The 27724-nt window shown below is 41.4% G+C and overlaps 1 protein-coding gene across 1 annotated transcript; it reads left to right on the forward strand.

Moving 5' to 3' along the window:
* Nucleotides 1-13894: 13894 nt before the first annotated feature.
* Nucleotides 13895-17161, forward strand: LOC108947508 (uncharacterized). The gene is made up of 5 exons (XM_070179943.1): nt 13895-14027; nt 15016-15102; nt 15613-15902; nt 15960-16018; nt 16411-17161. Exons 1-5 carry the CDS (start codon nt 13895-13897, stop codon nt 17159-17161), a joined length of 1320 nt encoding a protein of 439 aa, XP_070036044.1.
* The last annotated feature ends 10563 nt before the right edge of the window (nt 17162-27724 follow it).

The following is a 27724-nucleotide window of genomic DNA, read 5'->3' on the forward strand; positions in this document are numbered from 1 at the left end:
CATGTAGCCTGTTTGAGATCGAGCCTTGTGTGGGTCAGATAAATACCCAGCATCGGCATAACCAAGAAGATCGGGACTGTAATTATTGCCATAAAATAATCCCATATCGGTAGTTCCTTTTAGATACCGTAATATTAGTTTGATTACATTACAATGTCTCCTTGTAGGAGCAAAGTTATATCTTGCTAAGACATTAACTAAAAAATTTATGCCATGCCTTGTAGTTTTAGCAAGGTACATTAGTGCACCAATTGCACTAAGATACTGTAATGACCCGACCGGTCGTTTTACTTTCTAGAACCCTGTTCCACTAAATAATACTTCTCGTACATGCTTTTACTATTTTATGACTTATGGGGATGGTTAGTTCGGGATTTGGAAGGGTTCAGGTTGAAATCAGAATATTTGGTTCCTTAAGGTTGGCTTAAAAGGCCAAGTTTGACTTTGGTCAACATTTTTAGTAAACGACCCCGGAATTGGGATTTGGGGGTTCCAATAGGTTGGTACGATAATTTTGGACTTGGGCGTATGTTCAGATCGGGTTTTGGATGATCCGGGAGCGTTTCGGCGCCTAACAGTGAAAGTTGGTTCTTGAAGATTCTAAAAGTTCTTTAGATTTGGTTTGGAGCGGGTTTTGGTGTTATCGAGGTTCAAATGGAATTCCGAGACTGGGAATAGTTCCGTAATGTCATTTAAGACTTGCATGTAAAATTTTGTGTCATTCCGGATAGTTTAAGTACGTTTCGGCGCGTTGGAAGTAAATTGAAGAACTTGAAGTTCTTAGGTTTGATTCAATGGGTTTTGGGGTGCGATTCTTAGTTTTAATGTTATTTCGGGCATTCCGAGAGTTAGAGCGAATCCATTTTATGATTCCAAACTTGTTGGTATGTTCGGGCGGGGCCCCGAGGGTCAATCGGACGAGGCTCGGACTAAGTTAGAAGTTGGGAGCAACAGTTGAAGCTCCAATTCTTTCATAACCGCACATGCGCTTGGGCCAGCCGCAGATGTGAGCTTGCAGGTGTGAGTCATGAGCTGCATAAGCAGAAATGCAAAGGAATCCCAGGCATCGCAGATGCGGAGGAAGTTACGCACCTGCATGACCGCAGGTGCGGGCACTGTTGTCGCAGGACCGGAAAGGGCTCGCAGATGCGGAGCTCGGCCAGGCGAGGGAAAGGCGCACATGCGTAGGTCTTGCCGCATGTGCGGGACCGCAGATGCGGCCAACGCACCACATGTGCGAAAATCGCTGGGGTAGTGCACTTCATTTAATTTCTCCCATTCTTCACACATGTGGGCGATTGTTTGAGCTTCAAAAGGGGAGATTTCAACCTAGCTATTAAAGGTAAGTAATTCCTACCTTAATGTGAGTTTAATACATCGATTATGGGTATATTTCAACATGAAAATTTGTAGAAATCATGGGTTTAGATGAAAAAACATAGGGTTTAATAAAAATAAGATTTTACCACGAAAATGATTATGAAACTTGGTGAAAATCATGTATTATGTTCCTAAGGTTATAGGTAACAACTTTCTTCAACATTTTGCGTGTGGGCCCGGGGGTGAATTTTAGGAATCTTTCAAGTTGGGTTGGGTAATCACTTTAATAGTGTAGATATGAACTTTTGAGCATAGATTGAGCGATCCATGTAATGTTTGGCTAGTTCCGAGTCGTTTGCCATCAAATTTGGAGGTCTGAGCGCATTCTTGAATTGGGAAGTAGGCTTTGAGACGAGGTAAGTCTCCTTTCTAACCTTGTAAGAGGGAACTTACCCCATAGGTAAACTTAATTAATATGTGTTGTTATTTGTGTGGGGGATACGTACGCACGAAGTGACGAGAATCCGTACGTAGCTATTATTCATGTTTATGTCCGGGTAGTTTTAGGTTTACACCATGCTTGTGGACACTGTTATCTGATCATATTTGTTCATTGTATCAAATGGAACTAAGTAGAGGATTTTTAAGGATTTAAAAGCTTCAAGTTGAATTGTCTATATTTTGAAAAGAATCAAGAAAGGATTATGATTTATCGATAAATTTATATTTGACCGCGTTGCATGTATGATTCACGAGTGGGGTAATAGATGCATCTATGGTTCGCATCATTCGACCCTCGACAGTGCACAGTTTACATTTATGTTTGATCGGACCGAGCGTCCTCGGTGGTATTCGTGTGTGATAATAGAACTGGAAATTTCTTTCATAATTGGTATAAATTCATTGTTTGTGTGATCATATGTTCTAAAGGAAGGGAAGTGATTTAAGTTCTTAAATATGGTGAAGACTTGCTCAGTTATATCTTGTTCTGAGTCTTATTGTTGTATATCATGCTTAATTAGAATCTCATATTATCATGTTATTGGCCCTAATAAGTGTCGGAGTCGACCCCTCATCATCTACGAGGTTAGAATAGATACTTACTGGGTAATTATTATTTATGTACTCACGCTACACTTTTGTACTTAATTGTACAAAATCTAAGGCAGGTGCATCTGGTTACCAGTCTGGTGCGCAGATTTGATCCCCATCTCGAGACTTCACGGTGAGCTGCCTTCCGAGCCGTTCTGCAGCAGCTGGAGTCTCTCTTATGTTTTATTTTTCTATCTATTTCCTTTTAGACAGTAGGCTAGTATTCTTTTGTATATTCTACTAGATTGCCCACATACTTGTGAAACCAGGTCTTGGCACACACCCTAGTAGACTTATGATTTTGGTATTATTTACATGATTACGGTTTGTACTCGTTGCTTCCGTTTAAATTTGTCACGTTGGTAAATTTCTAAATCTTTTCAACAAATGTAGAATTATTATCCACTTAAGTAACTTACCCAAATAGGAATTCACTAGTTCGATCAGTGTTGGCTTGCCTAACAACGGTGGTAGGCGCCATCACAGCCTATAATAGAATTGGGTCGTGACAATATGGTATCAGAGCATTAGGTTCACGTAGGTCTCACAAGTTATGGGCAGGCCTAGTAGAGTCTTGCGGATCGGTGCGGAGACGTCCGCACTTATCTTCGAGAGTCTATAGAGTGTTAGGAAACTACTCCTTATTCATCTCATATCATGCAGTTGATGGTATACTAAATTCCTTTCTCTCATTGTCTCACAGATGGTGAGGACATGTACGACGGACGTTCCAGACCGGGGAGGAGCTGCTTTCCCCATTGCTAGAGGCCGGGGCAGAGACCGGGGGAGGGCACCGGCCTGAGGTAGGGGACGAGGGCATCCCAGAGCTTCCCCAGTAGCACCAACAACGGATCTAGTGGAGGATCCCATCATCGAGGAGCAGGGCGAGGTGCCTGCCGCAGAGCCAGCCCCGGTAGATGTCATGTCAGCACCAGGCTTTCAGGAGGTCATGGGCCGTATGTTGCGGTTCATGGATACCATGACTCAGGCTTGTTTATTTCCAGCAGACCCAGACACATCTCAGGTGGGAGGGGGAGCACAGACACCTACCGCTCAGGCCCCTGGGCACGCAGCTGTAGTATACTAGACTCCGGGTACACTACCCATGGGCATGGCCCAGCCAGTTATCGCAGCTGCACCTGAGCCTAAACCAGCTACGAACGGCGATTCGCAGAATCTATTGGACAGATGGACTAGGCTACACCCTCCTATCTTTGGGGGCGAGCGGCATGAGGATCCTCGGTACTTCATTGACCGATGTAGGGACACACTGCACAACATGAGGATATTGGAGTCCCATGGGGTTGATTTCACTACTTTCCAACTGGAGGGCAGGGCCCGTAGATGGTGGCAGTCTTATCTTCTTCGCAGACCAGCGGGTTCTCTTCCCATGACCATCCTAATAACGGTGTTGGGCGCCATCACGACCTATAATGGAATTGGGTCATGACAGATACGGTACTTCAGGACCAAGAATCTCGTCATTCTTTTCTTGAGGTCGGAATGGGTCCTTATTCACATCAAACGATCGAACAATCATCGGAGTACTTAATGGATGTGCTTCATCCATGTAAAATCATTTCAATACCTTTTCTATGTAGGCAGATTGATGAACAAAACTCCCGTTTGCCAAATGTTAAATTTACAAACCAAGACATAATTTTGTCTTTCCGAGATTTTTCATCTCGAATTCCTTCTTTAAATAATCAATTACCTTTTGGAGTTCTGTAGGGGTTCCAATAAGGTTTATGTCATCAACATAGACAGCAAGTACAACAAAACTCTGATGTTATTTTTTGTAATGACTCGGTCAGTCGTTTTGAGAGTTGTAGCCACATTTTCCCATTTACTGCTCATTTTGTACTTTATAGCTATTATGTGACTTGCCGGGGTAGTTGGTTCGGGTCCGGTGAGGTTTTGTAATGAATTGAGACACTTAGTCTCCAAGCTGAAAACTTAGGTTGAAAAGGTTGACCGGACATTGACTTATGTGTAAACGACCTCAAAATAGAATTTTGATGATTCCAATAGCTTCGTATGGTAATTTTGGACTTAGTAGCGTGTCTAGAAAATTATTTGGAGGTCCGTAGTTAAATTAGGCTTGAAATGGCTAAAATAGAAATTTGAGTTTGGAAGTTTGACCGGGGAGTTGACTTTTTGATATCGGGGTCAGAATCCGATTCTGAAAATTTGAATAGGTCTGTTATGTCATTTATGACTTGTGTGCAAAATTTGAGGTCAATCGAACTTGATTTGATAGATTTCGACATCGAATGTAGAAGTTAAAAACTTTTAAGTTCATTAAGCTTGAATTGGGGTATGATTCATGGTTTTAGCATTGTTCGATGTGATTTGGGGTTTCGACTAAGTTTGTATGATGTTTTAGGACTTGTTGGTGTATTTGGTTGAGGTCCCGGGGGCCTCGGGTGGATTCCGGGTGGTTAACGGACTAGTTTTGGACTTGTTTGAATTTCATAAAAATCTGATGTTCTGTTGCTGGTTTCCGTCATCGCGTTCGCGAGAGAGGTCTCGCGTTCTCATAAGGTACCTGGAAGCCAGCAAAGTTTTGTTCTTCGCGTTCGCGTATGAGGGGTCACGTTCACGAAGGCCTAGACTCAGCACGCACCGCGTTCGCGTGGACGAGCTTGCGTTCGCGAAGAGAAAGAAGAGGCAGCTGGGACCCCACACATTGGGTCTTTGCATTTGCGATAGGCATTCCGCATTCGTGAAGCTTAAGATCTGACAGGCATCACGTTTGCGAGAGGAGCCTCGTGTTCATGAAGAAGAAATTTTGGCAGGCGCATTTTTGTGCTTCGCGAACTCGAGGCAAGGGCCGTGTTCGCGAAGAAGAAACCAGTGGACGGAAAGTTTAAGTTCCCATTTTCCATTTTTGGCGAATTGGAGCTCAGTACGAGGCAATATTTGGGAGATTTTCAAGGAAGACAACGGGGTAAGTGTTTTTAATTCAATTTTGGTCAAATTGCTCGAATCCATAGTTGTTTTTAACATTTAATCGGTGAATTAAATTGGAATATTTAGAAAACCCTCTTGGTTTAAATTGAAGATTTGAGGGTCGAGTTGATGTCGGAATTTGGTAAAATTTATATGGTTGAACTCGTGGTTGAATGGGCGTTCATATTTTGTAACTTTTGTCGGGTTCCGAGATGTGGCAATTTTTGAGTTAAATTTCATATTTTTGTTGAAAAATCTATATTTTCATATGAAATTAATTCCTATAATTTGTATTGACTAAATCAAATTAATTATGACTAGATTCGAGCCGATCGGAGTTAGAAAATCGAGGAAAAGGCATACTACTTGACTGATTGAATGTGGTTTGAGGTTAGTGGCTTGTCTAACCCTCCGTAGGGGAAATATCCCTTAGGATTTGAAACTGTTGTAACATTTTGTGATATGTGAGTGCCGTATACGCGAGGTGACGAGTGCGTACACGGGCTAAATTTGGAAATATCAGTTATTGCTGAGTAGTCTTCTTTTGAATTCTTTAACTGAGTTGCTTTAGTTTATGTAGTGATCATATTAGCCTAGTATCACATATCTACGTGCCTTAGCTATTACTTGCAATATGTGCAACATGCTTAGCTGGATTACTTGTTTCCTTTATTTGATTTAAATCTTTAACTGTAAGATTTCTTGCTAAACATTTATTGTTCCTCCGACTACCTGCTGCATATTTATTTTGGGACTACGAGGCATTTCCTCGGGAGATCCTCCTGTACTTCATATTTACTTTGAGACTACGAGGCGGTTCCTCGGGAGATCCCCTTGTACTGCATATTTACTTTGGGACTACGAGGCGGTTCCTCAGGAGATACCCTTGCACTGCATATTTACTTTGGGACTACGAGGCGGTTCCTCGGGAGATCTCCTTGCACTGCATATTTACTTTTGGGACTACGAGGCGGTACCTCGGGAGCGCCCTTGTTGTTTACCTCTATTTGTTGTGTCGTTCACTCCTCAGTCATTTCATTAAATTATTATATCCTCTGTCTTATTATTTTCTATTATTTCCAGTAGGGCCTGACCTGACCTCGTCACTACTCTATCGAGGTTAGGCATGGCACTTACTGGGTACCGTTGTGGTGTACTCATGCTACTCTTCTGCATATTTTTTTGTGCAGATCCAGGTACTGCTTACCAGTCCAGATATCAGTGAGCTACCTGTATATGGAGACTTCAAGGTATATCTGTCAGCATCTGCAGACCTTGGAGTCTCCCTCTATCCTTATCATGTTGTTTCCTTATTTTAGTAGACTTTAATATATAGAGACATTTAGTATTTCTCTTAGAAGCTTGTGACTTGTTTCTATCGGGTTTTGGGAGATTATAGTTCTTTGACTTGCAGTTTTGTAATGACCCGGCCAGTCGTTCTGAGAGTAATAGCACTGATCCCCTATTTACTATTTTCCATGTATCTGTTTCTACTTATGTGACTTGCTAGGAGGTCTTGTTTTTGGTTTTGGGGTGTTTTGGGACACATAGTCCCTAAAACGGAAGCGTAATTCTTAGGATTTTGACCATAGTCGGAATTACGTAAAGACGACTCCGAAATGGAGTTTCGCCGATTCCGTTAGCTCCGCTGGGTGAATTTGAGGTATGTACCTAAATTAGGCTTGAAATGGCGAAAGTCAAATTTTTGAAAAGTTTGATCGGGGGGTAAACTTTTTGATATCGGGGTCGGATTCCAATTCCGGAAGTTCAAGTAGGTCCGTAATGATGAATATGACTTGTGTGCAAAATTTGAGGTCAATCGGACGTGGTTTGGTATAATTCGGCATCATTTGTAGAATTTGGAAATTTCGAAGTTCATTAAGTTTGGATTGTAGGGTGATTCTTGTTTTTGTTGTTTTTTGACATATTTTGAGGGCTCGACTATGTTCGTGTGGTGTTTTAGGACTTGTTGGTATATTTAGTTGAGGTCCCGGGGGCCTCGGGTGTGTTTCGGATGATTAACAGTTTGAATTTGGACTTAGGCAAATGGCTTAAGCCTTTTGATATCTGGTGGTTTTTGCAGTCTCGCACGTGCGAATGAAGGCGCGCAGAAGTGGGAGTTGAGGAGATGGCCAGGGGTCGCAGGTGTAAGGGACTTTCCACATCTGTGAGCCGACAGATGTGCTTGAAGCTCTGCAGATGCGGAGAGTGAGCTGGAGGGGGTGAACGCAGAAGCGGACCATTCTCCGCAGGCGCGCACACGCAGGCGCGGCCACTTCACCGCAGATGCGGACCCAGCCTTTTAAGTCATTTACGCACCTGCGAGGGAAATTCCGCAGGTGCGGCATCGTAGGTGCGACAGTGTGTCCGCAGATGCGGAAGAACAGGGCAGAAAATGGGATTTCGAGGGTTTGACTCCCATTTAGATTTTGGAACTTTGAGAGCTCGGTGTGAGGCAATTATTTGAGGTTTCTTCAAGAAGATTGTTGGGGTAAGTGATTCTAACTCAGATTGGACTATATTTCATGAATCTATTGCTATTTTCATCATCTAATTAGGGATTTGAGTTGTAAATTTGGAGGAAAATGGTAGAAACTTCATAGGATAAAATTTCGAGTTTTGGAAGGTGATTTGAGGTTGGATTCGAGTAATTCTTGTATGGTTGGGCTCATGAGTAGATGGGTGTTCATATTTTGTGACTTTTGTCGGGTTTCAAGACATGGGCCCGGGGGCTGGTTTGAGCATATTTCGGATTTTGGCTTATAGTTTCGTATTTTTCTTATGGAATTGATTCTTTTAGCCTATATTAATTATACCGTACTGCTTGTGGCTAGATTCGGGGCGTTTGGAGATTGATTCGAGGGGCAAAGGCATTGCGGAGTAGGATTTTGCGCGGTTTGAGGTAAGTAACAATTTTAAATCTAGTCCTAAGGGTATGAAACCCTGGATTATTGGATAATGTAAGTATTTTGGAGGTGACAGGCATGTGGGCGTGCACCGTAGGAATTGGGACTTGGTCCATTCCGTGAAACTATAAAGTTGAATAACTTGTTGCTAGCTATATGCTCTCCCTGTGTTATAGAAATTTGACTGCAAATCATGTTAGAAATCATGCTTAGGCTATGTGATGGTACTGTTGGGACCCACATATGTCGCGTAATTGTTGAATTATTTGTTAATTGATGTCTTGTACTCAGTCATGGTTTTACTTGCGTATCATATCTCAGTCTCTTCTTGATTCTTGTTGATACAGTATGGTATCTTTGCTTGGGCCGATCTTTGTGATTTTCGAGAGCCCGAGAGACTAGACAAATTGATGACTGAGTGAGGCCGAGGGCCTGTCTGTGAGGTATTGATACTATGGCACGTGAGTTGTCCGTTTAGAACATGAGTTGTCCGTGTGTATCCACATATTGATACTATAGCACGTGAGTTGTCTGTGCAGCACGTGAGTTGTCCGTGCGGATATAGCGCTTGGGCTTAAAGGAGCCCCTCCGGAGTCTGCACACCCCCAGTGAGCGCAGATACCTATTGAGTGTGAGTAGTGAGGGCTGAGAGCCGAGTGATTGAACTGTTGTGACGCGTTGAGTTCATGATTGTACTTAATTTTTCATTTGTTGATGCACTTAGTTGCTATCTTTCATTGTCGTGAAATTTCTGAAAGATTCTATATCCGGATTTACCTGCACTTTAACTGTATAAAACTGATTTGAATTGAACTGCCGGATTTGAAAGCATGTTTAATCTTTGCTGGAATTATTGAAAATGAACTGTATTTGTATAGCTCGTCACTACCTTCTTAGTTCCTTATTTATTTATGTTACTTGCTGAGTTGGTTGTACTCATGATACACTCTGCACTTCTTGTGCAGACCCAGGTGTGTTTGATCACGGAGGTCATTGAGTTCATGCGCGATTGAGTAGCGAAGACTACGAGGTAGTTGCCGGCATCCGCAGACCTTGTCTCTCCTTCTATGTTTTCTTTCTTTTCAATATTGATACTTAGACACTATTTGTATTAGACTGGAGATCTACATGCTCATGATTCAGTGACACCCCGATGTCGGACTATTTTTCCTCACTTATGTTTATGGGTTTTATCCCCGTTTTATGCAAAACTCCGATTATTTTAAATGTCTTAATTCATTTCTGTTAAATTTTAAAAGTATTTTGGAAAGGTCGGCTTGCCTAGTATCACGATAGGCGCCATCACGATGGGTTAGGTTTTGGGTCGTGACAAGTTTTCATTTATTACAACTATTGAGGTTTGAGTTTCAGACCTTATTATGTTATTCCACAATTTGTTAGGCTTCCCTAGTCTTAGAGACTAGGTGCCATCACGACATCCTATGGAGGGTGAATTGGGGTCGTGATATTTTCTTTATAAAAACACATGGACAAATGACATTATTTATATAATATTACTTTAATAAATACTCATTAAGGCAGGTATATCACATTCTTCCTTATTTCTTTAGACCATACAAAGATCTTTGCAATTTGATTGAAAATATTTCCCGGGACTTTGAATTATGTGCGTCGGGCATTTTAAACCCCTCGGGAATTTTCATGTATATCTCATTATCAAGTGAGCCGTAAAGGTAGGTTGAAACCACATCCGTTAAATACATGTTAAGCTTTTCATGGACAACAAAACTAATGAGATAACAGAACGTTATAGCATCCATAACAGGAAAATACGTCTCTTCATAATCGATACCAGGCCTTTGTGAAAATCCTTGTGCAACAAGGCGTGCCTTATATCTTTGTACCTTATTTTTCTCATTCCTTTTACGTACAAAGACCCATTTATACCCAATATGCTTAACACAATTAGGTGTTTGGACTACAAACCCAAAACCTTCACGTTTCGCAAGTGAAGTTAATTCTGCCTGGATAGCGTCTTTCCTTTTTGGCCAATCATTTCTCTGTCTACATTCAGCGACAGATTTTTTGGTTCAAGATCCTCATCTCGTTGCATTATTTCAACAGCGACATTATAAGCAAAAATGTTATCAATAATAATATTATTTCGGTTCCATCTTTTTCTCGTTGAGACATAACTTATTGAGATCTCTTCATTCTCATCATTTTCAGGTACCTGAACCTCCCTTGTGGTTTTATCATTTATTGTGCCTTTGTGCTCTTTTAGAGCCACTACCTCCGTATTATGATCACTTTGATCATTTTCTCCTTTTCTTTTTCGAGGGTTTTTTTTATCCTTAGAACCGATTGGTCTACCACGTTTCAAACATGGTTTAAACTCATTTGATTTAATTGATTGTTCTACCGGGATATCAACTCGAATTGGAGCATTAGCAGCTGGAATATGTGACTTAGTCACCCTTGGTAGGTCATTGAATGCATCTTGCAGTTGATTTGTAATATTTTACAAATAAATTATCTTTTGAGCCTCTTGTTCACATAGATTTATCCGAGGATCTAAATGATATAATGATAATACATTCCAATCTATCTCCTTTCTAAGCAACTTATTTTCTCCCCCTAATATAGGGTATACTGATTCATCAAAATGACTATCAGAAAATTTTGCCGTAATAAATCTCTAGTCATAGGCTCCAGATATTTTATAATAGAAGGAGATTCATACCCAACATATATCTCTATGGGTCAAAATCTGCCTAAGGGCATTTAACACTAAGCGATGTCGCCATAGGTGATTTGGCCAAGGTCGACTAATAACTAATGGGATCCATGGCCGAGCAACCAGTTCGAGGTCAAGTATCAGAGATCAGTTAACGACAGTTCAGTAATAGAACCTTTAAGAGAATATTCTGTTATATATTCTTTATACTTGTACTTTTAGGGTTAATTGAGGGTCTGCCCCTAGAAATAGAAAGAGAGAGATCGGATGAAGGGGACCTCTCTGACAAGAACTTACTTGACAAAAATATACTCTCTACATCTTTTACAGCAGATCCAAGAAAGGCTCCAAAAAATCTTGTATCTATCTATCATTCATCGTAGTCAGAAGAAGAACCGCTTTTATTCTATTTGATTTTGGGTGAATCATTCCCTATATTTACCATAGTGCCATTCAAAGTAATTAAATGCTAGATCTTCCTCTGTCATTATTGGTATTCGTACATTGAATTCACATCTGAAGTTATTATTATTAGCTAGGCTTAACCCCAAACTAAATACATTCAATTAGTTTAGCCAAAAATAATTATTTTTTGGTCAAATAATTTGGCATCGTCTGTGGGAACTGTCCTAGCTAAAATTTTAGTTTCTTCCAGATCTGTAAAAAAAAAATATTTTTTTCAAAGTCCATGTTTTCTTGTACGCATAGATCTAACATGGCAGGTAACGGAGAAGAAAGGATGAAGGTAGTGGCCGATCTTACCACCAACCTCTTAAATACCATCAACGAAGTTTCTAAAACAGAGGGCGAAGATGTAACGCCCAATGCCTCTCCCAGGCAAAGTGGCTCACTCCTTACCCATGGTAGCATCATCCCAGCAGTGAAGAAACTACTTGAGGCTTGGCTAACAAACACGCTGACCAGCGTCCTCAACAAACCTTCCCAAAAAGCAATCAGAGAAAATACAAAAACCCGCGGCGCACCAATGACGGCGGAGTACGTCCCAACTAACAATGTTAATGATGCAGGCGACGATGCCCTCACGGCCATTCTGAGAAAGGTGGAAGAAATAGAAAGTGAAAATAAAATGCTTCGAGACCAAATAAAATAGCATCAAGAAAGGGTAGACAAAATATCGGGCGCCCCAAAGCTCTTACCAAAAAGAGATGTTGGTCGGTTCATTGAGCAACCATATAGTGATGAATCCGCCCTACATGCCATACCCAAAACCTTCAAAATGCTGCCGTACCTAAAAATATACGACGGTACAACCAACCCTGAGGATCATGTGACTCACTATGTCACCGCAGTAAAAGGCAACGACCTCATCAAAGAACAAGTGTCCTCCATCCTGTTGAAATGGTTTGGTAAAACTGTCACCAGGGGCACACGAACTTGGTATTCACAGCTGCCTGCACGCTCCATTGAAACTTTCGAAGAGATGGCCGGCAAGTTCGTAACAGCCATGCCAGAGCTAAAAACGTGGAGGCAAGAGTGAATGATATATTTGCTGTCAAACAATCACCTGGAGAAGGACTAAGGGACTTCCTCGCTCGATTAAACCATGTAAGGATGACCTTACCAAATGTATCAAAAGGCATGGTTGTAGCAGCTTTCCAAAATAGGTTAAACAGAAGAGGTTTGAGGGCAACTAGGAAGTTACTGAGTGGACTCATAAAATACCCTCCAACCACTTGGGACGAAATAAACAATGCCTATTGTGCCGAAGTCCGTGCTGATGAAGACGACCTACATAGACCAACCCAACGGCTGACCTTAATACAGGGCGAGTCCAGAAGGGATCGAAGAAACACCAGAGGGGATCTAGTAGTTCTACGACCCAACCGGGAAAGGGCATCAGTCGTACATCAGGAGCGCCATCAAGCCGCCCTCCCGTCATGCAGAAGGCCCATCTAGGCCAAGGACGGGGACTCAACGGAGTGAGAGAGGTATGCCCATTTTACTATCTGCTCACAATTTTTGTGTCTAACCTTCAGAAGTGGTCTACGCATTGGAGAAACTCGGCCCAAAAGTGAAGTGGCCATAGAGAATGAGGTCTGACCCGAACACCAGGAAGTTAAACGCCCTCTGTGAATTCCATCAGGAATGAGGTCATAAAACTGAGGATTGCATTGCACTAAGGCAAGAGGTCGCGAATATGCTTCACCAAGGGCACTTGAAAGAGTTGTTGAGCGACCGAAGAAGGGTCAACTTCTCCCGAGGGCGTGAACAGCACCAGGTACCTCCAAAACTACCTTCACCAACTCGCACCATTCACATGATCATTGGGGGCAACAATGACGCATCTATCAACAACGTAAAGTCCACCATGACCCACAAACTCAAATGGTCAATCACTCATGAACGGTGCAATGAACTCAAAGAAAGTATAATCTTCGATAAGTCATATTCCCACGGTTTGGTTTTCCCTCACTATGATGCTCTTGTTGTCACATTATGAATGTTAGATATAGATGTAAAGCGCATTATGGTGGACGGTGGGAGAGGCTCGTGCATTATCCATCCTCGAGTACTCACACGGATGGAACTCGAGGACAAGATAGTGCCACGCTGCATCACGCTAATCGGTTTTAACAATGCAGTTGAAAGAACATCTGGAGAAGTCACCCTCCCCGTCCTAGCCGACAATGTCACTCTGGAAACCACATTCCCTATTATGGACCAAGATACGGCGTATAACGCCATAATAGGACGACCCTGGATACACGCCATGAAGGCCATCCCCTATATCTTATATCAAGTTATCAAATTCCCCACCCCATGGGGAGTATTCAACATACGAGGAGAACAAGACACTTCCCGAGAATGCTATCGCATCGCCCAGGACTGCACCTACACCCAGCAAATAAAGGGCAAAGTAAAAGATGCATGGCAATTAATAGGGTTGAGGTCGAGTAAATATGAAATGGAAGACGTCGTCAAAGACCCCGAAACAATAGAAGCCACAGGATCAACTGTAGACAACCTTGACCCTGTCCAACTAGATGACAATGACCACAGCAAAAAAGCTTATGTTGGTCACAAGCTTCAAGAACAAGGTAAATTCTGTCATTTCTTGACTAAAAATGCAGACTTGTTTTCCTTTTCCCATGCAGATATGCCAGGATCCAGAAGGAGATCACGACACACAAGTTGAACGTCGGTCCATTTTATCCTCTAGTAAGGCAAGTTAGGCGAAAATTCAATTTTGCAATAAATGATGTAGTTCGCGAGGAGGTTGAAAAATTACTGGAAAATGGCTCTATAAGGGAATCAAAATACCCCCAATGGATCGCCAACATAGTCATGGTAAAAAAGAAGAACAGAAAAGGGCGTATCTGTGTAGACTTCACAAATTTGAACAAAGCATGCCCAAAGGACTCATTCACGCTACCCTATATCGACCAACTCATTGACGCAACAGCATGGCACGAACTGATGAGCTTCTTAGACACATACTCGGGCTACAACCAGATCCTCATAAAGGAGGAAGATCAGGAGAAGACCACCTTCATCACCCACCAAGGAACATATTGCTACAGGGTAATGCCCTTCGGACTAAAAATGCGGGGGCAACCTATCATAGGTTGGTGACAAGAATGTTTAAAGACCAACTCGACAAAACCATGGAGGTCTACATAGATGATATATTGGTCAAATCCAGACGGAAAGAAGATCACATTGACCACCTGAAATAGGCCTTCGACATACTCAGGCAATACGGTATGAAACTAAACCTCGAGAAGTGTGCATTCGGCATCACCTCGGGAAAATTTTTGGGTTTCCTGGTATCACAAAGAAGCATCGCGTTCAATCCCGATCAAATCAAAGCCATAGAAGGAATACCAGAACACTTAACCAGCAAAAAACAGGTTCAGAGGCTAACCGGCAGCATCGCCGCCCTACCAATATTTATCTCACAATCGTCTAATAGGTGTCATAAACTTTTCAGCGTACTCAAGAAAGATAATGGTCTTCTATGGACGTCTGAGTATGTGCAAGCCCTAAAGGGGTTAAAGGCTTATTTATCATTACCACCTTTGCTAGCCAAAAAAGAACCTGGAGAATGTCTCCTCATCTACCTCACTGTATCTGAAGTACCAGTAAGCGCAGTCCTGGTCCGAGAAGACAAAGGTACGCAATCCCCCATCTACTACATTAGTAAAACCTTAATCGATGCCGAAACGCGGAACCCCCCACCTCGAAACACTGGCGCTGGCTTTGGTCGTAGCTTCCCAAAAGCTTAGGCCCAACTTCGAGTGCCACCCCATCTCGGTAGTCACAACTTTTCCCCTGAGAAGTATTTTGCATAAACCCGAGCTATCGGGAAGATTGGCTAAGTGGGCTATAGAATTGAGCAAGCATGATATCACGTATCAACCATGGACTGCGATAAAATCACAAGTCCTCACCAACTTTGTCACCGACTTCAGCGCAAAATAATGCCTGAAGTAGAAAAAGAAGCCACCCAAGCTTCCCCACAAATACAAGATCAATGGATTTTGTACACCGATGGCACTTCCAATGCGTCAGGGTCCGTACTGGGACTCGTACTCGAGGTCCCGACAGGTGAAGTAATTCACCAGTCTATAAGGTATCCGGACATGACTAACAATAAAGCCGAGTATGAGGTCGTGATTGTAGGATTAAGGCTAGCACTCAAGTACAGAGCAAGGCGGGTCATCCTACGTTGTGACTCACAGCTCGTCATCAACCAAGTCACATGGACTTTCCAGATCAAAGAGCAAAGGCTGAAAAAGTACCAAGCCAAAATTTGCAAATTACTGCTCGAGTTTGATGAATGTCGGTTCGACCAAATCCCTCGAGCACAAAATAATGAAGCCGACGAACTTGCCAAATTAGCGATTGTCACCAAAAGGGTAACCGGCAAAGGAAACATGGTCGCCCTCTACTCGTCAATAGGCCAAATTGAGGTAAGGACTATAAATCTAACTTGGGAATGGTGCAACTGTATTATTTCATACTTGCAGGAAGGCATACTCCCAGATGATAAGAAAGAAGCCAAGAAACTGCGGATTCAATTAGCCAGGTACAGCATCATCCAGAACGCCCTACACAAGAGGACGTACAGCGACCCCCTAGCAAAATGCTTAGGCCCAAATCAAAATTGTCGTGTACTATAAGAAGTCCACGAAGGCCACTGCGGTGATCATTCAGGCAACCGAGCTCGGGTCATATGCCTCATATGAGCAGGATACTACTAGCCCACTATGAAAAAAGAGGCCGCGGACTTCGTAACAAGATGCGAGCAATGCCAAAAATATGCCCCAGTGATCCACCAAGCAGGCGAGCAACTCCATTTGGTCACTTCCCCTTGGCCTTTTATCAAATGGGGGATGGACATCGTCGGCCCCCTCCCTACAGGATGAGGTAACGTACGCTTTCTATTGGTTTTGACCGACTATTATTTTAAATGGGTAGAAGCAGGAGCATTCTCTCAGATACGCGAGCGGGAAGTGATCACCTTTATATGGAAAAACATTGTGTGCCGTTTCGGCCTCCCCAAAGAGATCAGTTGCGACAACGGACCCCAACTGGAAAAAAGGTCATCGAATTTTTCGAGAGGTGGCATATCAAAAAAATACTCTCCACCCCATACCACCCCGCGGGCAACGGTCAAGCGGAATCCTCTAATAAATCAATACAGGGCATCATGAAGAAAAAGCTTGAGAACGCCAAGGGACTTTGGCCAGAACTACTACCAGAAGTGTTATGGGCATATCGTACAATACCAATGATGAGTACAGGTGAAACTCCCTACTTGTTAGTCTATGGGACTGACGCAGTAATACCAGTCGAAGTTGGAGAGCCCAGTTTGATATACTCCCATAAAAGCGGGCCGAGGAACGACGAAAGTAGAATGCATGACCTCGACGAAGCCGACGAACGAAGAGACATGGCCTACATAAGAATGGTAGCCCAAAAACAACAGGCAGAGCACTACTACAACAAAAAGGCCAAGATCAAACCACTCAAAGTCGGGGACTACGTACTTAAAGCCAAAACACAAGCAAGTAGAGATCCGCGGGAGGGCAAACTGGGAACAAATTGGGACGGCCCATACAAAATCACAGCCACAGCAGGAAAAGGATCATTTCAATTAGAAACAATGGAAGGAAAACGGCTACCAAACAACTGGAACGTCACCCACCTAAAGGACTTCAACTTTTAAGAACAATCGTCTTCCAAGTCGTACTCTTTTTCCCTCACTTGAGTTTTATCCCAATTGGGTTTTCTCAAGGGGGTTTTTAATGAGGCGATGAAGAAGACACTTCAAGTCAAAATGCGAACAAGGAAAAGGAAGTTCATTACTCAACCTCTCGACATATCTCCAGGTCACCCAATGAAGGGACTAAGTAGACCGGGACTGGAATGCCAGCCCCAAAGATATGTAAAGTTCCCCAAGTATTGAGCAGATAGACTAGGACTGGAATGCCACCCGAAAAAATATATAAACTTCTCCAAGTATTGAGCTATATGAAAAAACATTAGACTCCGTTCGAATTAAAACATTCGACCTCGTTCGAATTGAAACATTCGACCATGTTCAAATTGAAACATTCGACCTCGTTCGAATTGAAACATCTGACCTCGTTCGAATTGAAACATCCGACCTCATTCGAATTGAAGCATCCAACCTCGTTCGAATTAAAACATCCGACCTCGTTCGAATTAAAACATCCGACCTCGTTCGAATTAAAACATCCGACCTCGTTCGAATTAAAGCATCCAACCTCGTTCGAATTAAAACATCCGACCTCGTTCGAATTAAAACATCCGACCTCGTTCGAATTAAAACATATGACCTCGTTTGAATTAAACAATCGACCTTGTTCGAACTAAACATTCGACCTCGTTCGAATTAAAACATTTGACCTCGTTCGAATTAAAACGACATTCTACCTCATTCGAATTAAAACGACATTCGACCTCGTTCGAAATAGAACGACATTCGACCTCATTCGAATTTAACCATTCGACATTGCTCAAACTCGCATTCAGTGTCGTTCAGATATCGACTATGGCCTATCTTCATTCGAATTAAACTTATATGGTCATCGACCATCTTTGAGTTTAGGTTACGTTCGACATAGCTTGTATTAACTAAGTTGTTTCAAATTAAGTTGCGGTTGTGTTTGACGTCGTTTGACAACACATTGTCTACATATCACGACCACCAAGTTTGGTGTTTGATCTCGTTCGACGTACAAACCGAATTGCTACAACCAAAAGCAACCAAATGGCAGGATTAAGGAAAGGAGCATACAAAACCGAACAGAAGAAACCCAGAAATAAAATGAAAATAACATTTTGTAGTTAAAAACTATTCTTTACAATGGCTAAAACAGATGCCCACAAAAATATACACCTGACAGGGATAACTACTCGCTACCCAACCCAGCATCACCATCGTCACCACTGCCATCAGAATATCCGTCCTCGTACCATGCATAATACTCAATCCCGTCTAGATCCTTCTTGCCATCTCCAGTCTCCGGTGTAGCGGGGTCGTATCCACTGGCGATCTGAGTTGCACGTGCCTTGGCATGAGAATCCTCAAAATCAGCTTCAGTAACTCTCCCCGCCATCATCATATCTTTAAATATGTCTAGCTGGGCCTCATCGTGGATCCACTTTTCATATAAATCCCGCGAAACATTGGGATAGGCAGAAGTGTGGGTGGAGGATGACCGAGCCTGCAATTGCATCTTCTTGGCCTCAAGAGCGATGATTTGGTCACCAAGGTTTGGAACCTCTTTCTCTAACCCCCCGATTTTCTCATCAAGCCGATCTTCCCTAAGCCTGGTTGTCTCCAAATTGTTGGCCCACACAGACCGAAGGATGCGAATTGCATCCCCCAAAGCCTTTGCCTTTGTCAAAGCCGCCAAACGAGCCAACTCGGCCTTCCCCAAATCCGTCATCTTTTCGGCAACCTCATTACCCAATACGTCGTCCCTAATCAAACATTGCTTGAGCTCAGCCCACAGAGATACCACTTGGGCTTGAAAATCCGCGCATTCTGCCTCAACACCTTTGCTCACCTCGAGCTACTCTTCTTTATCCCTAAGTGCCCCTTCAAGGATGCTGCACTTACTGATGACTTTCATTAGCTCATCGTCTTTCTGTTTCAACTCGTCCCTGATGGCTCGAAAGTCGCCGCTCTCGCCAAATCGCCTACAGATCTCGCGATGCTTGTTGCGATATTCATGGTACTTGCTCGACATCTTCTTTAAAATGGTTTTCTGCCTCTCTTCTCGGTGAGCACTCTCAATCTCCAAGATAATTGTCTGAGAAAAAGGGAAGAAAATTAGTATTAAAAATAATGCGCAAGTTATAAAAACCACAAGAGTTCGGAAACTTTACCCTAAGGGCGAGGCTGGCTATGCTCGACGACAGGGCGGCATCATTCAACTTCTCGAGGATCTTTCCCTCCACATCAGAGCAAAGGGGACCAAAGGAAGGGACAACATTTTCAATGTTCACAAGTAAGTCGCGATCCATAGGGATCACGATGGTTCGAGTGGACCCCTCCAACCTCACTTCCACCCAAGTGAACCCCTCGCTCAACATCCGTACATCATCGGGGTCAATATCTGAGATGGTTTCATAGCCGTCCACGGCAATACCTTTACCTTTCGCCTCGACCGACGAAGGAACATCAACCAGCACCGAGGACAATGGCTTACTTCCAGGTATGCTATCACCAACTCCAGCAGACGGTCCTCTGACTTCAACCTCAACCTCAGTAAAGGGCTCTCCTTCCGATGCTCCCGTCGATAACGGAACTGCAGACAACATATTCCATCACTTTCAGGTACGACAAATGGTCGCCCCTTGTGGAATCCACTACTCAGACTATACCATCACCAACATCCACTGACCTCCTTTTTCGTGGATTCAGATCCTCTCCGCTTGACGACGATTCATCCACTAAATGCCGCACAAGATAAACCAAAGTCTCAGATGCTGAGGCCGCCGACGGCTGAGCTAACCTCGGCAAAACCAGAAATCAAACAGAAGCAAATGACCTGGCGGGCTAAGACGTAGTCACACCAGAGGCAGATCCAATTATGACGGTCGCCTAGCGTAATGCAGGAGTAGGAGCTATTGACCCCCTCGGACCTCTTCGTGTTGATAAAAAAAAGAGAAAACAAATAAAGATCGTCCCCTGCAAAGATAAAAGGCGACCTACCGGAAAAATGATGAAAATAAGCACTTACCGAGAAACGTGGGACCAAACTTAGCACGGAAGGTCAACCATTCATGAATCCCCACTGTATGAGGAAGGACTTATCTAACCTACTCGGGAATATCCTCGACCAAGGGAGTGGGGTCGGCCTCCGCTACATAAAAAGAGATTCGAGTATAATCAAGGGCGACCAGTATAAAATGCAACAAAGGGAATGAAAGTGCTTACGAGCATAGTTCCAATGCTCAGGAAACCTATTTGCATTTGCCACTACGTCTTCAGTTCAAACATAGAAATAGTTGAGCCAAAACTGGCGGTTGGACTTATCATCCATTTTTACCACAATACATTTGTTGCCCCGGTGGCAAAGATGTAACATTGTCCCCCTGAAAATATTGGGGATGAAGAGATGCATCAAGTGAAGGATGGTCACCTCGACCCTAACCAACTTCGCAAACTTTGAAATCATGCGGATGAGCTTGTAAATATAGGGGGATAGTTAAGCCGGGCACACCCGGTAGTAACAGCAGAACTTTTCGGCCAGGGGTAGAATAGGAAAAGAATAACATATGAAGAAGGGGTAGGCGTAGAAGGCACAGTACCCAGGGCGATGTATCTGTACCACGTCACGCCCCGCTGGGATGATATCTATGTGGGCGGGAATTTTGAATTTATCCCTAAATTTGGCAATGGCCTCCTCTGTCATCAACGACTCCAAAATTTCGGGGTCATCTTCGGGCATCTTTGAGCAATTAGTTCTTTCCTTCTCCTTACGGGGAATTATTTCCTCCACCATAGGAAAGCTATCATTTTCAGCAACCACGGTCACTTCATCATCGTGTGGCGGGGGGGGCATGTGAACCGCTAAGGGGGCAGGATCGGGCTTTCCCTATGAATTGGTTGTATTAACCATTTTTACTCTTTTTTGTGTCGAGAAAACGCAAGCGCAGAAGAGATATAGGTGGCGGAAGGTATCCGAATAAGTGAAAACAGGAATGTAAAGCTGAAGGTAACAAAAGCAACAATAATGAGAGAAGGAAAGAAGAGATGAATATGTTCGAAAAGCAATATAAATCAGGCAAAGGACCTTATGTCCCTATTTATAAGAACCTGAGCACCACGATCGAGAATATAAACCGTTAATGCCACGCACGGATACCGAAATGACAAAGGCATGGGAAACGATGCCATATATCGAGAAAATGCGTAATAATGACGCGTGGCATCGTGACATCATTCTGAATCGACGTAACGATAGGTTTTGGTCCACGAAATGCCACTTTATCACCTCGCCAATAACGTTACTGTTCGATCTGCTCGCCTTAAATATCTATAATTACAACTAGCGAAGTCCGCTCACCGAGGACATATGAAAGACAACCTTGATAATCGGAGGGACTAACTGTATGAGTCGAAATCTGCCTAAGGGCATTTAACACGAAGCGATGTCGCCATAGGTGATTTGGCCGAGGTCAACTAATAACTAATGGGATCCATGGCCGAGTAACCAGTTATGGCCGAGGTCAAGTATCAGAGAGCAGTTAATGACAGTTCAGTAATAGAACCTTTAAGAGAATATTCTGTTATATATTCTTTATACTTGTACTTTTAGGGTTAATTGAGGGTCTGCCCCTAGAAATAGAAAGAGAGAGATCAGATGAAGGGGACCTCTCGGACAAGAACTTACTTGACAAAAATATACTCTCTACATCTTTTACAGCAGATCCAAGAAAGGCTCAAAAAATTCTTGTATCTATCTGTCATTCATCGTAGTCAGAAGAAGAACCGATTTTATCCTATTCGATTTTTTGTGAGTCATTCCCTTTATTTACCATAGCGCCATTCAAAGTAATTAAATGCTAGATCTTCCTCTGCCATTATTGGTATTCGTACATTGAATTCACATATGAAGTTATTATTATTAGCTAGGATTAACCCCAAATTAAATACATTCAATTAGTTTAGTCAAAAATAATCATTTTTTATCAAAAAATATCCCCAACCTTCTTTGGGGACTCATCTTTGTGCGTTGTGATGGAGCAATTGGAACATATACCGCACAACCAAAGATTCTAAGATGGGAAATATTTGGCTCCTGACCAAAAGCCAATTGCAATGGGGAGACTTTATGATAACTTGTGGGCCTTATCCGCACAAGTGCTGCTGCATATAAAATAGCATGACCCCATACTGAAATGGGGAGTTTTGTTCTCAAAAGCATTGGTCTACCAATTAATTGGAGGCGTATGATCAATGATTCCACTAGACCATTTTGTGTATGAACATGAGAAACTGGATGCTCAATTGTTATCCCAGTTGATATACAATAATCAGTAAATGCATGAGATGTAAACTCACCAGCATTATCAAAACGAATTGTCTTAATTGTATAATCTGGAAATTGTGCTCTTAGTTTTATTATTTGAGTCAACAATCTTGCAAATGGCATATTGCGAGTTGATAATAAGCACACATGTGACCATCTTGTAGATGCATCTACCAAAACCATATAATATCTGAATGGTCCACATGGAGGGTGAATGTGCATACATATATCACCGTGTATACGTTCCAGAAATGTAGGGGATTACATCCTAACTTTAATAGTTGATGGTATAATAATTAATTTACCTTGAGAACATGCAGTACGAGAGAGTTCCATAAATTGAAGAATCTTTTGGTTCTTCCTTGAGTGTCCATGTGAATTCTCAATTATTTTACACATCATAGTAGAATGAGGATGACCCAATCGGTTATAAAATTATCTTGATTAGTAAACATCTCATTTACTAGGGCATGTGTTTCAATCCTGCTAATACTTATGTAATATAAGCTGGAGGAAAGAGCGGGTAACATTTCAAGCACATATTTCTTACCCGACTTTATTGTAGTAATATAAAGATATTCAATCTTTTCATTATTTGTGGTATCAATGTGATATCCATTTTGGCGAATATCTTTGAAACTTAGTAAGTTTCTTTGAGACTTACTACAATATAATGCTTCATTAATAGCCAAATTTGTTCCTCCAGATAATAATAAATTTGCTCTTCCTGAGCTTTTAATTAATTTTGTACTACTAGATATTATATTAACATTGGCTTGTTTCATCCCCAAATAAGAAAAATATCTCGTATCTCTTAAAATAGTATGTGTTGTAGCACTATCCAAAAGACATATATCATCTTTATTGATCTTGGATCTAACTGAAGACTGGGAAATTTTCATATTCTTCATAAATAAATAAAAAGTACATCATAGAAAATACGAAAGACTATAAATAAAAGAAACATTAGAAATTACATGAGGAATGTAGAAACTAGTATATATGATGCTTTGAAAATTACACTAAGAAGAACAAACTACATAAAGACATAATATAAAAATAATAACTTTTCTTAAAGCTTTATTCCCTAGTAAGATAATCACGTCTTCAGTCAATATCCTCAAAGAAGTCTCCGGCTTCTAAATGAGTAATATTTGTAATGCCTCCAAAATCATCATCTTTATATGCAAGATTTGCCTCAGCATCATCATATTTGTTTGAGGGACCGGTTTTGTCATCATTATATTGAAAAGTCAAGTGTGCCTCCACATTATTATCTTTTCTTTTATTGGATGCTTTATAAAGTTTGACAAAATAGTCAGGTGTACGACAAATACGTGCCTAATGACCTTTCATACCACACTTGTGGCAAATATTAACTCTGCCTTTTAAAAGATTATTTTGAGGATCCTTATTGTTCTCTTGTTTATTTTCACTATGATAGCGATAATTATTTTATCCCCTTACATGTTCATGTCCATGTCCACGTCCATGACTATGGCCACGACCATGACCACGATAATGATTTTGTCTTCTTTCATACTTTTGAGTAGCTGCTACCATATCACTTCGGAAAATGGTGTAGATCTAGTGGGACATGCTTCATGATTTTTCATTAAAAAGGTATTATGTTGTTCAGCCATCAGGAGGCATGAGATTAATTCAGAATATTTCTTTAAACCCTTCATGGTATTGTTGCTACAATACCATATTTGAGGCATGAAAAGTAAAAAGAGTCTTTTCCAGTACATCCTCATCATTCACAATTTTCCCACATAATTTATGTTGGGAAGTTATCTTGAATACAACATAATTATATTCACTTACAATTTTAAAATCTTGTAACCGTAATTGAATCCATTCATATAGAGCTCTTGGCAATATCGTTGCCTTAAGATGGTCATATCAATCCTTCAAACTGCTCTATAATTCTGTCACGACCCCAAATTCCCTTCGTAGGATGTTGTGATGGAACCTAGTCTCTAAGACTAGGTAAGCCTATAAATGCGGAATAACATAGTAGAAATTTGAAATAAATAAAACTACAATTCATATAATTACAACTCCAAAAACTCGGTAGAAATAAGTCACAAGCTTCTAAGAATTTATTCTAAGTGTTTCTATACATTAGAGTCTAAAGAGAAATCAGAAAGACAACATAATAAGGATATAGGGGGACTCCGAGGTCCGCGGACGCTGGTAGATGTACCTTGAAGTCTCTGTGTATAATCTAGCTCACTGATACATGGTCTGGTAAGAAGTACCTGACTCTGCACAAAAGAATATGTAGAGCGCAGTATGAGTACACCACAGCGGTACCCAATAAGTGCCAAGCGTAACCTCGGTAGAGTAGTGACGAGGTCAGGACAGGCCCTACTGAAAATAATAAAAGGCAGGGTGAAAATTTTAATTATATAATAATAAAAATGACAATGGAAATTAATCAAGTAAGTAGTATGTCATAATTTAACTACACAGAATAAGGGCAAATAATACCTCGCGGAAGGAAAACATAAATTTAAAACTTTAAGGAAAAACACAAAATAACCAAAGGCAAATGCAGCCATAAAGAATTATCAACAAGGTAACTCCCGAGGTACCGACATTTAGTCCCAAACCATAAATAAATTCACAATATCTCATTTTCTTATATCACCGCGGGAGCCTTCATAATTAATTTTAAAAAAAATATTTTTCCCGAAATAGCATCCCGCGTTTTAGCCACCCTTATCACACTGCATGACTTCTAGTAGTCCCCCTACTAGCCACTCATATCAAACCACCCTTATCTCACCGCATGCGTTTCAACATACAGACCTTATACCACCACATGCGTATCAATATCACATCATATCATAATTTGCACCTCAAGTGTCCAAATATTTCAACTTGCCAAAATAAATCATCAACAACATTATTCTCCACAATAAGGAGCTCACGGCTCAATCACAATGAGTACAAAAATCTCAACAAAATATTCGGGAGAGAATAACTCAGCAAAAATAATATCTCAGAATTTTTAATACGTTGCCTCAATACCAAATTTTAATAATGTCAAATACTTCATATTAATAATATTTAAATAAAGAAATCCAACCTTCAAATAATGTACAGAATAAAAGAAACATAGTTTCAACTAAACAGGTAAAACAATTAGCAAGAAAAGGTCAGACAAATTTAAAATATAAAAATTAGATCAATGATGATGAATATAACAAGATAAAATAATTTAATTAATATGCAACAATGATCTACACAATTTAAAGACATAAGTTTTCCACATTTAGCCAGTGTACACTCTCGTCACCTCGCGTACACGACGTTCAACACATCACAATTTTCACATCAATACCAATCCTAGGGGAGTTTCCCCCATACAAGGTTAGATAAGTCACTTATGTAATGACCCAACCGGTCATTTTGACCTTTAGAACCCCGTTCCCTAAAATAAAACTTCCCGTATATGCTTTTAATGATTTATGACTTGCGGGGATAGTTGGTTCGGGATTTGGAAGTGTTTGGGTTGAAATCGGAACACTTGGTTCCTTAAGTTGGCTTTAAAAGGCCAAGTTTGACTTCGGTCAATATTTTGAGAAAACGACCCCGGAATAGAATTTTGACGATTCCAACAGCTCCGTATGGTGATTTTGGACTTAGGAGCATGTTCGGAATTTTATATGGAAGTCTGTAATTAAATTAGGCTTGAAATGGCTAAAACAAGAATTTAAGTTTGGAAGTTTGACCAGGGAGTTGACTTTTTGATACCGGAGTCGGAACCCAGTTCTGAAAATTTTCATAGCTCTATTATGTCATTTATGACTTGTGTACAAAATTTGAGGTCAATCGACTTGATTTGATAGGTTTCGACATCGAATGTAGAAGTTGGAAATTCTAAATTTTATTAAGCTTGAATTGGAACACAATTCGTGGTTTTAGCGTTGTTTTATGTGATTTGAGGTTTCAAATTAGTTTGTATGATGTTTTAGGACTTGTTGGTATATTTGGTTGAGGTCCCTAGGGTCTCGGGTGAGTTTCGGATGGTTAACGGATCAAAAGTTGGACTTAAAAAGCTCCTGCAAATTTTCCTTCTGCTGGATTATTTTGGGCTGTGATTGAGCCCAGATATCGAGCACAGGGTCGACGGCGTGAGGCGAAGCCAGGGATGATGCTCAGTATCGAAGCCACGATCGAAGGTCCAGCTCGAGGGCCATGATCGAAGGCAATGCTCGAGGGCCAGGATCGAGACCCAAGATCGAGGGTCACAATCGAAGGCTCAGGTTCGATGCCATGATCGAGGCTATGATCGAAGGACCAAGCTCGATGCCATAATCGAGGCCATGACCGAGGTCCAGGCTCGAGCCTGTGATCAAAGCCACAATCGAGGCCTAGGCTCGAGGGCCATGATCGAAGCCACGATCGAGGCCCAGTTCCGAAGGCTATCTCGGCAGTTTTATAAAAAGAGGGCATTCGTCCCATTCGCCATTTTAAAAAAATTGGAGCTTGAGCAGATGCGATTTTGGATAGATTTTCAAAGAAAGACATTGGGATAAGTGATTTTAACTCGAATTTGGTCTATATACACAAATATATTATTGTTTTCACTATGTAATTAGTGTTTTGAGATTGAAATTTGGAAATTTTTTGAAATCTCATAGAAACGAATTTTTGAGATTTCGGTATCGATTATGAGTCGGATTTTAGTGAAGCTGGTATGGTTGGACTCGTAATTGAATGAGTTGTCGAATTTCGTAACTTTTGCCGGATTTCGAGATGTGGGCCCCACGGACAAATTTTTAATTTATTTTGGATTTTTATTGAAAAAGGTAGTATTTTCTTATGAAATTGATTCCTATAATTGTTAGTGATTGTATCGAATTATTCTTGGCCAGATTCAAGCCAGACAGAGTTGGATAATCGTGAAAAAAGCCTTCTATTGGATTAAATTGGAGCAAAACGAGGTAAGTCTCTTGTCTAATCTTGTGAGGGGGAAATTACCCCATAGGTAATTAAGGTAATAATTGTTGCTAATTGTGGGGGCTACGTACGCACCAGGTGACGAGAGTCCGTGCGTAGCTACTATTAATGCTAAAGTCCGGGTAGTTTAGGACTCAAAGCATGAATTACTTGTGTAAATTATATTCTTGTTTAATCAATATTATTTAATATATATATATATATATATATATATTGTGAATTGTTAGATAAAAATATTTAAAGAT

This window comes from Nicotiana tomentosiformis, chromosome 7 (genome assembly GCF_000390325.3).
Source record: "Nicotiana tomentosiformis chromosome 7, ASM39032v3, whole genome shotgun sequence".
Taxonomy (NCBI): domain Eukaryota; kingdom Viridiplantae; phylum Streptophyta; class Magnoliopsida; order Solanales; family Solanaceae; genus Nicotiana; species Nicotiana tomentosiformis.

Bases quoted from the DNA above. Each gene is read 5' to 3' on its own strand.
- LOC108947508 (XM_070179943.1), top strand. From the start codon at position 13,895: ATGGAAGACGTCGTCAAAGACCCCGAAACAATAGAAGCCACAGGATCA. The intron at 15,103-15,612 runs GTACGCAATCCC...TCGTGATTGTAG, and splicing joins CCTGGTCCGAGAAGACAAAG to GATTAAGGCTAGCACTCAAG. The intron at 15,903-15,959 runs GTAAGGACTATA...TCATACTTGCAG, and splicing joins CGTCAATAGGCCAAATTGAG to GAAGGCATACTCCCAGATGA.